This window comes from Indicator indicator, chromosome 17, assembly GCF_027791375.1.
Source record: "Indicator indicator isolate 239-I01 chromosome 17, UM_Iind_1.1, whole genome shotgun sequence".
Taxonomy (NCBI): Eukaryota; Metazoa; Chordata; class Aves; order Piciformes; family Indicatoridae; genus Indicator; species Indicator indicator.
In genome coordinates this window covers 11,466,495-11,480,568 of record NC_072026.1, presented here as the reverse complement: position 1 = coordinate 11,480,568, position 14,074 = coordinate 11,466,495, and the positions used below count along the sequence as shown (strand labels likewise).

General features: G+C 35.2%; 1 protein-coding gene across 4 annotated transcripts in view; it reads right to left on the bottom strand.

Annotated features, from left to right (window-relative positions):
• The window catches only part of STAG2 (stromal antigen 2), a 74,283-nt gene that overhangs the window by 15,981 nt on the left and 44,228 nt on the right, over nucleotides 1-14,074 (bottom strand). For all 4 annotated transcript variants that reach the window (XM_054388468.1, XM_054388470.1, XM_054388469.1 and 1 more), the window contains exons 7-22: nucleotides 12,814-13,018; nucleotides 11,453-11,604; nucleotides 9,478-9,551; nucleotides 9,246-9,369; nucleotides 8,080-8,178; nucleotides 7,903-7,982; nucleotides 7,291-7,398; nucleotides 6,385-6,496; nucleotides 5,702-5,819; nucleotides 4,609-4,712; nucleotides 3,634-3,726; nucleotides 3,378-3,467; nucleotides 2,746-2,949; nucleotides 1,162-1,232; nucleotides 723-810; nucleotides 536-616 (exon numbers count right to left, since the gene is read on the bottom strand). In XM_054388468.1, coding sequence (XP_054244443.1) covers nucleotides 536-616; nucleotides 723-810; nucleotides 1,162-1,232; nucleotides 2,746-2,949; nucleotides 3,378-3,467; nucleotides 3,634-3,726; nucleotides 4,609-4,712; nucleotides 5,702-5,819; nucleotides 6,385-6,496; nucleotides 7,291-7,398; nucleotides 7,903-7,982; nucleotides 8,080-8,178; nucleotides 9,246-9,369; nucleotides 9,478-9,551; nucleotides 11,453-11,604; nucleotides 12,814-13,018 — 1,803 coding nt within the window. The remainder of the gene's footprint in view (nucleotides 1-535; nucleotides 617-722; nucleotides 811-1,161; nucleotides 1,233-2,745; nucleotides 2,950-3,377; nucleotides 3,468-3,633; nucleotides 3,727-4,608; nucleotides 4,713-5,701; nucleotides 5,820-6,384; nucleotides 6,497-7,290; nucleotides 7,399-7,902; nucleotides 7,983-8,079; nucleotides 8,179-9,245; nucleotides 9,370-9,477; nucleotides 9,552-11,452; nucleotides 11,605-12,813; nucleotides 13,019-14,074) is intronic.

The following is a 14,074-nucleotide window of genomic DNA, read 5'->3' as shown; positions in this document are numbered from 1 at the left end:
CTTAATCTTTTCATGTCTTTATTTAAAGACATTTAAAATACTGATGAAGAGCAAAATATGATGGCAATATACTGAACAGTACTATGACAGCATGCAAATTCTTCTGTCTCACTGACTTGTCACTGATACTTCAGTTTAAAAAAAAGCAATTCTAGTACTTAAGTGGTAGTAAGATTGACTATGCTGTGTTTTCTAATTGGTATTTTCCCCTCTCCAGCATTCTTACCATGGCAGGCTGAAAAGTATGCATTTATTTATGACAGTTACTTTAAAATTCAGACAAATTCAACATACTATTGACATTTAAATAACAAAAATATTACAATTTAGAAAATATATTAGGTTTAAAACTCATGCATTCCACTACTAAAACTATGAATTCTTAAGAACTCACTAAAAGGGCAGATGTAGGCAGGTGTTTGCATATTAAAAAGAAAATAAATACATTTTTAGTCTTAATTCCATCACAGTTCCCACTTGATGTCACCGCAGGCCTATAGCAAGCATTTACTAATACAAGTGGAACAAGGCATACCTTTGTGGAACTGCTTTCAGTAACTTTTGCTAGCTGCCAAAGGATTACATAATGAGTACACTGCAGTGCATGAATTACAATCTGAAATCAAAAGGCAAAAAAAATCCATTAGATGACAAAGGCCAACAAAAGACAGTAACAGAAGTTATTTATTGTTGTACCTAAATAACCTGGTTTAACTACAGACCTGTTCTGGCATGTCTCCATTTTCAATGCCAGTTTTCAGTAATTTGTAGTTGCAGCCAAACAAGTCCCATCGTGACAGATCATGAGCACTGCAAGTATTAGAAATTAAGAAAAGATGCAATTTAACCAACATGCTTTCTGCATTTTGATACTAATAACCACTAAAAGCCTGTCTTTACTACTTAGTACTACTGATACTAATAACTACTTAGCCTGTCTTTAAAATAAATACAGCAGAAAGACCCCCTCCCCAACACCACCAAAAAAATACCAAGCTAGAAAGATACAGAAGATTTCATGACTGAGTCAAAATACGCCATGTTCTGCACAACTATCAATCATTCACACTAAACAAAAAAGCCCTCCAAGCAGTGAATTGAAAACAAAAACAGCCCCCATGTACCACAAACCCTGACAGACGTTTGCAGAAGCCTACTTACTTGTGAAAAGCTGTGATTCTCTTCAATGTTGACAAGACTTGATATGCATCATCTTCATCAGGTTCCTCCCCCTATTTAATAATCATATCGTAAGATATCCCAAACAACAAATGTCAAACAAACTAGGGAACTTAAGAAGGTTTAAATGAAACATAAAACCCAACACTGAACTCCAAAACAACTCCCCCACTCCAACCAACAACCAAGAGAGAACTGCATATAAATTATTTATTAATGATATTTGGTTTTGGAAGAGTTAAAGAGTTTCAGAGACAAGGTACCAGCTCATGTTTACAAATAGCCTGCAGCACAAGGAGAAATCAGAGAGGGAGATGGGGAGGAGAAGATGAAATGGAAAAAAAAAAAAAAAAAAAAAAAAAAAAGAAGAAAGTCTAGGCTAGCAGAACAGAATGTGTTACGCAGGTGCTTCAATTTTCTCTGAAGAATCCAGCAGAGGCCACTGTCAGACAATAGATACTGAACTACATGGGCCACAGGTCAGTACCTCAATCTTGCTTTAATCACAGAAAAAAGTCTTTGAGAGAGGTAAGGGAAGTGTTTTCTTCAAATTTTCCCCATAAATTCTGACATATATATGCTTTTGGAGAAAGGAGTTAAGAAAAGGGTCCAAAAATTATCTATTTAAATACATAGGATAAACTGTCTAAGGCCAGAGAAACTCCTCCTCTGTTTATCCAAGATACTGCAAGTCCAGCGTGTTTGATGTTCAGTAGTTGCACAATCTTATCAAAGCATTATGGATTTCAACACTTCTACCAGAATACTGCCATTTTCCTGCAAACCAACTGCCTGACATTGGATTTCCTTGCTTTACCTCTCATTCTTTCTTTTCCTTACAAAGGGGTAAGTAAGTGAATTAGCAGGTTCATTTCTTAATCACGCATGGGCCTAGGGTTTCTAAAGTAGAGTCCTAGTTCACGTCAGTAAGGAAGGAGTAAAGCTTGGTAACTCTGCATCTCAGAAGTGTGCAGAATGAAATCATCAAAAGAAAACTTCCCATGCTCCATATCAGAGGTGAGGAGGAGAAAAGTTTAGTCCGAGTATCAGAGATCCCACACAGTGAAGTTAAATAGTGTATGAGAAAATTCTCACTCTTCAGGTTAGCAAGGTGTGGGAACTAAGTGTTTTTTATGCTATTAACTGCACCTGTGTGTATTCAGGAAGAGAGGGGAAATGTTTTCTAGAGATTATGATATTTAACAGCAGTAACATGCAATTACAAGCAAGACCAGCAACACTACTACATCTGAGTAGAATCCTAGGGGATTCTCAGAAATTAAGGTGAAAAGTTTATGTAATTTAATAGTTTATCTGAAACTTACGTCAAATTCCCTAAAGACACTTGTCAAAAGAAGATTAAAATCAAAGACTCATTGTCCTAACATGAAAGAATCATCTGAGTTCACACAATCACAGCAATGATAAGGTTATAGTATTGTGCTTGACTTAACAGTTTTGAAGGTAAAAAGGGAAGTTCCCACCCCTAACTCACTGCCTTTCATAAGAAGGCAGAAAAACATACTGGAAATGAGTAGGAAAAGTTGATCTTGTATATTAAAATACCTCTTGCAGGAAGTCTTCAAGAAGTCGATTAAACTTGTCTGCCAACTCATCTATTAACTGACTTCTTGCAATGTCAACCCTGTTAAAGATTGTGAATTCTTCATTACAGAGAGCATGGTATGTTTTCGAACAGGCTTCCAAAACATCTATATCTGTGTGCTTCTCCACAATATCCCGGATTTGTCGCAGTAATGCATCCAAATGCTACAAGAAAGATAAAGCGTGAATGGAAAAAAAAAATTTTTACGTTTATATGCACATATATACACGCATACACATTTTCAGTGACATATTTACTCTGTATATTACTTTGGTAACTATGAAATGCAACAAAGAACACTTCTAGAAAGCTACTGAGTAATTTAAAAATCCGTTCGGCAAAAGCTAAGTAGCAACTTCGGAAAGGCTAAAGACTCAATGCATTTTTTTAGCAGTCATTAAAAATTTGCAACTGTCAGAATGGTTTTATCCAACACTTGAATTTGGAATGTCAACTGAATAATAAAGGGTTATGATAAATAAAGTCTCACACAAAAAACCTCACACCTACAACGGTGACTGAAATTCTGGTGACTAAGTCTAAATTCTGGGTTTTCACCTTTTGCGTTAAGTGTTACCAAATGTTTCCTTACCTTTTCTAATCGCCCTGTTGTGTAAATTTCCAAATCAAAGTACTGTGGCAACTGCAGTAAGTTGGTGACTTTTTCTGCATCTACAGAATACTGTAAAATTCACAAGGAAGAAGATGAGGAGTTATTGTACAACACAATTCGTTATACAGCTATCAAATAATAATAAAGATAAGCAAGATAAAAAACGAAAAGTGGTAGAAGCCAAACAGTTAATTAGAGAAACCAGTTCACATTTCAACAATGGAATTAAGCCTACCTTTGCTAGCAACTGAGGAAGTGCCACTGCAAAAAGTTCAGTAATTTTTGTCCTGTCATCCAGCTGGGTTTTCTTCTCTTTTGCTGTCAGCACCTGAAATATCGGTATTGTGAGGGTTTTGTAACTTAAAATTCTGGTGCAAAGTTTCATTATAAATAATTAAATGACAATTAGGTACCATCTAGTATCCCTGTAAAATATCGATGTTCAAAAAAAAAGAAAAAAAAAAGAAAAAAGCAGCCAATAAAAAAAACCCCAGCACTTGAAAAATGCAATTAAAAGTTACACCTAACATTATCTTGAAAACAGAAGTGACAATCTAGATCAAAAGGTTTATCTTGCCTTCACCAGAATACCATGATCAGAATGCTTTTCTTGGCAATGGAAGAGCAGAAAACCTTTCAGCTTACTTCAAATTTTTAATGCTATTTACTCAATTCATATTTCTATCTGATCTACATACAAAGATTTCAATCTATACTTAAATAAATAGGCTTCTTCCCAAAAGCTGCATCACTCTTGAAAGCAGTTCTCTTCTCTGCTTCATGCCCCAGTAAAACAAAGCTGCCTAACCTCTACATAGTCAGAAAAAAGCAATTGATGGGACTATCCTCCTTCCAAAGAGACTACAAAGTATACTCCCCTCCCTCACTTTGCTATTTCAAGTTGAAAATAGTCTTAGCTTTCCTAAACATTGATTTTTGTTCTCCTTTGCAGCCAATACTTCTTTCAAAACCATTTTCATTTTATAATGAAAACAAATGTAGTAGTTCAAATGCTTTTAAGCACATGTCAAAGTGTTGAGAAGGTGAATGAACCAGAGTGGTCAGGTACTGGAGGCTGTAGGGGCTGAAACTGAATTTCCAAATGCAGTCCCTTCAGCAGAAAAAGCCTACAAGCTTCTCCATCCTCCCACACTGTCCCCCACATAGCCACTCCTACACATGTCTACACAAGTCATTTTTTGCTTCCTACCCTTTTTCCTGTTCCTCTTCCCACAGGAGGATGACATTCAGCTGCTTGCCGAATTGTACAAAGCATTATTTCAATCAGTGCGCTTTCCTGCCTGTCTGTTAAAGCTGAAATGTAAGAAAAAGACGTTAATATATAGCTTGTTGCTTTTTCTTTCATTTTCCACACATATTAGAATCATAGAATCAACCAGGTTGGAAGAGACCTCCAAGATCATCCAGTCCAACTGATCACCCAGCCCTATCCAATCAACTAGACCATGGCACTAAGTGCCTCATCCAGTCTTCTCTTGAACGTCTCCAGCGATGGCAACTCCACCACCTCCCTGGGCAGCCCATTCCAATGGGCAATCACCCTCTCTGTGAAGAATTTCCTCCTAATATCCAGCCTGTATCTCCCCTGGCACAACTTGAGACTGTATTAGTACCTACAGATCAAAACATGTTTTTTTTTTTAAAGAAAGAAAAAAATTATAAAAGCATTTAGGGCAATAGCCCGTATCTAGAGGGGTGGGAAGGAAGGTGTCATAGGGAATAGAGAATATAAGAACCTTATAAAGTATGACAAGAAGATACTTTAAAACAAGCTAATATCACTGGATGAGTCATAGGACAGGATGAAACATGTACCAAGCTTTAAAATCATTTTATAGCTCCTTTTCATTTTTCAGAGGTCCATTTACTAGAACAATGGATTACAGAATTATGCCAGGGGCTTTGGTCTTACTGTCATTACAGAAATCACAGTATTTTTCCATAGAGTAGTTTTAACACTCAACAAATGAACTAGTTTCACAAGAAACTCAAGTTTCTAATGCCAGCCGTGCAACCTGAACTTGTTAAACAATAAATAGGGCAACCGGACACTGCATAATTATTCCCTCTCCCCACCATTGTTCTGTATCTCACTTCCAGACCAGAAGTGATCTCTTGCTACCGTTCATCACATTCTGTAAGTAGTATCAGTGATTTATTATAGTCATGCAAAAAGAGAGAATGTATGGGGACTCATAAATGTAAACATCTTATTTCCTTATAAATTAAGGCTAACAAACACTGCATAGCAGTATAAAGAAACATCTATGAAAATCTCTTACGTTCTTCTCCATTAAGAGGCTCCTCCAACAGAAGACTGTTCATACATTCCCAGTCCTTCAAGAGGTCTGTTGCACAGTCCCACATACTGTCCACAAGATAAGCAGCATGTTCATGCAACTAAAATGAGAACAGATTAAGTATTTTTTTTATTGGTAACAAAATTCATTACAGACCTTGCTATAATACAGCGTTATTTTTCCTGCTTGGCTCTTGTCTGCGGTAAATTAAAACAGAAAATTTTGTGCACTGTTTAGTTCAACTGAAGCCTCTCTTCCCCAATCAAGTTACAAAGAATATGCCACAAGATCTTCAGAACTTGGGAGACAGCTGTCAGAGGGATAGTTGTGGAGTTTTGGGGGTTTTGCCCCTCCCCCCTTATAAATCACTTAATCACAATTTCTTTCCACCTATATATTAGTATGAGGAATGCCAGAAGAATATTTGCCAGAGTAGAGCTAACAGCCTGTCTCAACACTGTGTACTGGACAGATCCTTCAAATAAAACACGACAGTCTTTCAACCTCCTTGCTGCTCCAATGAAAGAAAAACCAGGAGAGATTCATGGTTATGAAACCAATGAGTGGGAAAAAGAAAATAAACAATGAAATAAAAAAAAAAAACAAACCACCAACAAAAAAGATTCAAAACAAAATCACAAGGATATCCCTGAAACTCAACTTACTTCACTTTCCAAGAAGAAGAATACTAATGTCTTCACAAGATTAGCATTCGGACTTTGTCTTCCCCTTCTTTTAAGTATTCCATCATCTTCAGGATCTCTGCGGCTGAAAAGCCTAAAAAGGGAAAATTATTTCAGGATAAGTTTCTTCTTTGCTACCTTTGCTATAGTAAATTAATATCAAGATACTGGGTTGGGGGGGGGGGGGGGGGGGCTGTTTTTTGTTTTTTTTTTTTACAGATACACAATACCTTGCTGCATGGCTCGACATTTTGCTTTGAAAGGAAGTAATTTGGGACAAGCATAATTTGAATAACTTCCTTTGTGCTGAGCGGTTCACTGACTGTTTCTAGTTGAATGTGCAAATATAATACTTTACAAACATCAATGATAATTGCTGGTGCTTAAGATTCCATGTTCAAGCAGCAAAGAAGTACTGGAAAAAGGCCTAAAAAGTATTGATGGAAACTATTTTGTTCCTCTTAACACCTGATATGTTTTGAAATTCTCTTTTTTTTTTTTTAAACAGAATAGTTAGATAACCCAACTTGGGGGGCAGGGACATGAACTGCAAATGTTAGAATTCTCAGCAGGATGCAAGCACAAGTTTTAGGTATGAAACTCTGAATGCTTGAAGATATTTCAAAGAACACAGCAGGGACAGAAAAGGAGAAGAACAAAGAAATGTCATTATATTCCCTATAGGTACAAGCTTTCAAAGCACAGCCTTCAAAATTACTACTCCCCATTCAGAAAAATGACCAACAAAAACTATAGTAAGTATTACATTTTCTGTAAGTTACTACTTAAGGCCGTTTCATCATTCAGATTTTCCTTCTCAATTAAAACTAATGAGAATCATAGTATTAATGTACACTAAAATCTTTAGGAACAATTCCTCTATCTTACTTTTTATAAAGAAATTCCCCTGCGGCAACTGCTACTGGCCGATGAGCTGAATAAACCAGATGGTAGACATTTTCACAGTCTTCTGCAGTCAGAACTTCTTCACTACTCCTAGGGGTGGGGATGGGAAGAAGGGGAAAAAAAACACACCAAATCGCTATAATGGACTCAAAGTAAGAAATCTAAGGAGGGAAACAATAATGAAGGAAAATATGAGTATTTTCCTTCCATTTATCATAATAAAACCCAAAACAAGATAGTTTAGTTACAAAGTACTCCCAAATAAAAATGCTGGTTAAGATATAACCATTTAGTATAGTGTTAAGTTCTAAATTTCAACCACTTTGTAATGCTCCAAAATAGGTTCAAATTAGGGAGAGTGAAATCTAAGTTTCTAAACTTCGCACCTACTTAACTGCAGTAGTTAAGCAGCAGCACTATGCTAGCCAGATTACTGTTGAAATCCCAATTTGAGTGTAAGATACATAGACATTTCTGTAGACTTTCAATTACCTGATTTTTATCCAGCTGCTTTCCTCACCCACAGGGATGAGAAATACTTAATAATTTTTAATATCTGTTGCAGGTGAGATAAGGAGATACACATGTACTTACTGTAAAACAAGAGTGAGTAATTTTATTGCTTGGACTGCAACATCATATTCTTTGTCAAGAGTCATAGACACAATTCTATCCTAAGAACACAAAAAAAGTATTTTCAGAGAGAGGAAAAGTGTGATACCACAAAAAAAAAAAAAGAAAAGGCACTTAAAAATATGAAGTTACACTAACCTTGAAACGGCTGGTGAAGAGTTCCAATTTGGAATTAAGCTCTTTATTGTAGTAAAGCCCTTGCAATGCAGTTAGGCATTTGAGTCTTACTTCCCCTTGCTAAAATAAAATTAAGTACTGGATTAAAAGTCAAATATAGGATACAGATGCAATTTTCAAATCAAGTTTCTTTTGCAGTCTAAATTAATTCAAAGACAAATATATTATCAATAATCATGTTCATGACTTAAGAATATGTCCTTGCTTGTAACAACCCAAAAAAACAAACCAAAACCAACAAAAAACCCCCAAGGTCTTACTGTAGTCAGCATCTTTAAGTGAAAGTACACTTGTTTCATTCTTTACAAATGTAATCTAAATGATCAAGATATTTCTAAGAACAACTTTTTAAAATCAGCAACATCTACATTAGTCATCTCTTGTTAGATCAGAATTACCAAGTATCTGCAAAGAGAAATACGACTCCTGAAGAACAAGATTTAAGTTTTTTAAAGTACAGATACAGCAATACTTTTCAAAAATCCAGGACAATTGAGTTCACAGTTTCTTATCACCCCACTACCAGAGGTTGTTTTTTGATACCAAACCCACAACAGCTTAGCATGAGTGAGCATCCCTCGTTTGTCAAATACAATAGCTTCAGGTCTCCAATGCAGAAACTGAGACTGTGTGCTGACTCAACAATGAATCAAGAATTATTTGTAAACTGTATCTTTTGACTACACCAAGCAGAGAATAATCTCTGTCTGGTAGCTGGTAAAGTAACAGCTTGATGCACTCATCAGCACAAAAGGGGGCTTTTCCTGTGCTTTTTACAGCTAGCTGAGAAGGCTAAAAAGTGTCTTAACAAAACAGAAAATGTGAAGCCATATGACTGGATTAATCCATATGAAAGGCATTAATTTTAAGTAGTTAAGTATTATAAGTTATAGAAGTTATTATAGAAGTTTGTATAAGCAATAAATAAACAGAATAAGCTATTTCCTTACAAATAACTTATTACAAGCTTATATATACATATATATACATACACACATACATGTTGAAATTAATTTTAAGTAATGCAGTGCCTGATTAAGAGATCAGAACCTAGAGTCCAACAAGATCAACCCAAAACCTTGGCTTTATGCTTCATGATTCTCTTCCTTTTCCTCAATGTAACTTACCTTGTCATGCATAGTCCACCCTACATATTTTAAATAGCTGTCATTGAGAAAGGCATCACTGTACATCTTCATCCATATTCCAATCTCTTCAATACAGATGGCTCTTATTTCAGCAATTGCATCTCTGTGAAGTGGGGCAAGAGGATCAAACAGATGAATAAGTAGAAACACCTTGCACCAGCTTCTAAAATAAATTAATGAAGCTACAAATTATTTACTAGGATAAACTTACCGGTATCTATGCACAAAAACACCTTTAAATATTGCATTCATCATGTTTTCTATTTCATCTTGGTTTTCCTGAAGCTGGAAGAATGAGCAGAGTACAGAAAGTGAGCAGCATTTTTACAGTCTGACTGGATGGTGCTGATTGCAGAATTAAGGGAATTAAGTTAACATTTTCAAGCACATATTCACAAATCTGCTTCACAGTACATAGTACTGACCCCTGGAAAACTGTTCTTCATGAAGACATTATAGGTTTCTGCAAGCTCCTTCTAAGTTGTAAGAAAACTTGACTTAATTTTCTAGCAATTCTTTTAACCCAATGGACATCTATTATTAAAACAATAACGAAATTGTGTGACCTGCTTTACAAGGACTCCTTTCTGTGTGCTAAGGAATCTAAATACACAAGATACAGAAGTTAACATTTTCAAGCACATATTCACAAATCTGCTTCACAGTACATAGTACTGACCACTGGAAAACTGTTCTTCATGAAGACATTATAGGTTTCTGCAAGCTCCTTCTAAGTTGTAAGAAAACTTGACTTAATTTTCTAGCAATTCTTTTAACCCAATGGACATCTATTATTAAAACAATAACGAAATTGTGTGACCTGCTTTACAAGGACTCCTTTCTGTGTGCTAAGGAATCTAAATACACAAGATACAGATGAATAACTTCATAAATGGCTACAGGAGCAGCATATACTCCATGTTGAATACCTCTCGTCATCCATTACTTAGAGAAAAAAAAATTCAGAAAACGAGTAAGGTGTTGTAGAAAAAAATTACTGTAAGAATATGGAACTGAAAAGTAATAGAGCACAACATGTAAATGAGTGAAAAAGTGCTAAAAAGTGCTTCAAAACACAGGAAATTTTATTTGATTTGAAAGTGCAAGAAAATCAGTGAAAATATTTCATAGTAATTAAATATTGTTAGCAGACAAGCACAGATCAAAACACTAAATCAAAAGGCATGCAAAAATAGTCAATCAGTGAAGTGAATTTTAGTACTGGGTACTTTCATTTAGTATTAAGAAAAACAGAAAATCAAAACTTAAACTAGAACAGCTGTTAAGAAATCTTAAAAGCCAATAGCTTAGTCTACTTGAGATTGGGAAAGTCTCAATTCTTACATCAATGCTTATTCAGTGTAAATATATTACTTATACTAGGTCTGGTCCTGCATGCACCTTATACATCTACATTTAATGGGTGTTTAATTCATCAGTCTCAAACTGTAAGATTTTTGTGAGATGAACAGAAGAAAAAGCTGTTAATGTGGATGTGTTAAGTACAAAAAGTTAACAGGTAACAGCACAAAAGCTGAAAGTAAAGGTGAGATCCTGCATTTGATCATAAGGTTATTTGTTAATGTCTAAAACAAACCAAAACCAAACCCTCAAAATAAAGCATCTATTCCCAAAAAAAAAAGATCCAGAAGCTTAAACCTCACTGAATTAGAATTTTCAACAAGACAGCAGTATCAACAACGAATCAACAAATTGCATTTTCAATTTTGACAGTGTTTTCTGTAGAAGAAAAAAACCAAAACAAACACTTATCTGCATCCTTTAAAGACACTTTCTGCTGAGATTAGTAGTGACATCATAAAAGCACTATTTTGCCCCAAGATCATGGGTTTCAGTGATCATATGGTAATTTTTGTTACATATTTGAACTTAGTTTAGGAAACTAAAGAAATACAACACAGAAATTATCTATTGCTGATTGCAGTCTCATTCGCTACCTTTACTAAGATGGCACTATCTTAAAATTCTTGATTACCTCTTTTTACAGAAATGTACATGGTAAGAAGCACCTTTCAAAGTTTTTCAAATCTTAAATATCAACAACTTAAAGAATGAAACAGAGGGACTAATAACTGCATTTACAAAACAACAAATTACACACAATCAATAATTGTCACTTATCAACACTCATCCTGCTCACACCAGCTGCAAGCAGTTGCACTAACCTCCTTCCTCTTCTGTAGTAAGAGTTCCAGCCTGTCGTTAGCCCGTTTCCCAATTATTTTATTTCGTTCTGCTTCATACTGCCGTTGTGTATTGTCCATGTTAATACTAAGATTTAATGCCACATTCACTAAAGCAGTCATCAGCTTCATGGCTACAAAGAATATGAGAAGAATAAAGAATATTTAACAGGTTACCTGACCTAAGGAAAACAATAACAAAGGAGTTATAGACAGAGCCCAGGAAACATTAAAAGGACTCCTTTATTAGAATCATCTAGTAGACTGATACTACTAATTCAAAGTCAAACATAGAAAAAGTTTCTCTCTTCAAAAGAAATGTCCTAGACAACGCCACCACATTGCACCACTCTTTTCTCCTCAATTTAGTTTCACTGAGAAGTAATTTTCTTTCAATATCCTTTATTTACAGAAGCAGAGAAATTATAGTAGCCAATTAGAAGCCACAGAACTGACCAAAATGTAAGATATACTTGGCTGGATGCTTTGGTGTGCCTTTATTTCTGAATCAACCCTTTTATAAAAAGGGCACAAATATGCCTATTCCAGAAACCAGGAGGTGGTCAACAGCATACTTACTTTTGTTATGAACTTTTCTAACAAGACATGAAAGGGCTTGCATTGGCAGAGCACAGAATGTTACGAAGCATGTATCACTAGCATAAAGTTCATGAGTAAGGCATAAAGACATGCAAATAAATCAAAATATCATCACAGACTGATCTCAAAGGAGAGCAAGACGAATAGAACAAGTCTGAGCCAATCATAGAATCGTAGAATGGTAGGGGTTGGAAGGGCCATCTGAAGATCATATCCAAGATCAGCTATAGAAGCCAAAACTGCTGCAAATAATCGTAACTATGGATACAACTATTTTGTAGGCTGCTTCTATCCCATATAAAACAATCTTCAAGAATACAAACTATAATCTTGTATGAAATGTCAAAGAAATTACTGAAAAATCAACAATTTCTGATGTGAACAAATGAACACATACGTATTAATTATTTTGTCTGATAGAAATTAACATGCCACAGCACAACTTTTGCAACTTACACTCAGGCACAACTCAAAAGCAAGAGTTACAACTTGGGTTTTTAAGAACTCAAATTTGTGTCAGTCATGTGGTACAACAATCAAATTGATGATACAGCAGAACTGGTATATTATCCTGAAATAAAAAGGTTTGTTTCTCTTTGTGCAATGAATGCCTTGGCATTTTAGACAAAAAGTGTTATCAAATGAAAAATGAAACGATCGGAATGTCTGGCATCAAGAAGTTGAATCAGAACAATTCTTCCCTGCGCATGGAACCAATACAGAAAAAAACATAATTTACTGACCTGCCAGTGTGCTAGTGTGCCGAAATGCTCTGACTTGAGAGTCTGACAGCCCCGTAAGCAGTGAAATGACAGTATCCATCATATACTCATCATATATGATGCTATATTGACATTGTCGGACGAGTACTCCAATGAACTCACAAAAACTGGATTTGAACTTTTTCCACTGAGGACCAGCCATAGTTAGCGGATAATCCCCACTGTCCTATTTTTTAAAATATAAATAAATAAATAAGGCAAACAGGAAACTTTCAAACATCTTAGAAGTTACTTTATTAAATAAAGATTAAAATGAGAGAAGTACAACTTTGAAATAAAAATCTGCGGTATGCATCTACTTTGCAGCTTGGGCTTGTTATGGCAGAGGCAACATTCTAGAAGTCCTACTACAAAACCTGCGTAATTGCATATATTGAAATAACCACTAATTTCTTTCTGCCTACTACCTTAAAAAAAAAAGTTGTTTTTTTTTTAATTTTAAATTTCACACTCCTTACAAATCTGCTTCAGGTTACACTAGAACTAGGACATGAAGAATTAGCTGACATGTTTAGGAACACTCGAACATAAAATTCACATCAGACTGAAAATTCATAAGTCATAAAACGATCTACTACAACACCTTGGATATAACAAATGCGTGTTCTTCTCCTGATCTAAGAACCTTTACAAGTAATGGTAAAGTGAAAGCGGAGAGGGTGGAAGAGAAAACAACTAAATAAGTAGGTATATAAACAAATCCTTTGTATCACTGCTTCTGTGATCAGCTTCTTTAAGAGGATAACATTACAAGCTGAAAATTACAACCGTGGAAAAGGGCTTAGAAATCTTGAAGTTATCCATTAGAATTCTATTACAAGAGAAAATGAGCAAAACCTAACATTTAAAATAAAAAACCCCAGCCCTTTACAAACAGTCCCAGCTGAAGCTTTACATATTTCATACAATATTGCCTTATAATAAACAAATGTATGCATTGAGATATTTCTAAGGAATACTGAGATCCTTTTAAATAAAAGCAAATTACATTTTCCCTCTCTAAGCTGCCAATGTTTTTCAAATTTTACTTCAGGGGGGAGGAATTATTTCCCTATTAGATAACTTTTGAGGGAAGATTAAAAAGATACTTTTACATTCTTGATACTTTTACAGTCTTGGAAATATAGGGTAAAAGGAATACCACTGAAAAATAAACTCACAAAAATCCTACACCAAAAATCCCAATGCATCCAAAAAAGTTACAATTCCTGTTAACAGCAAG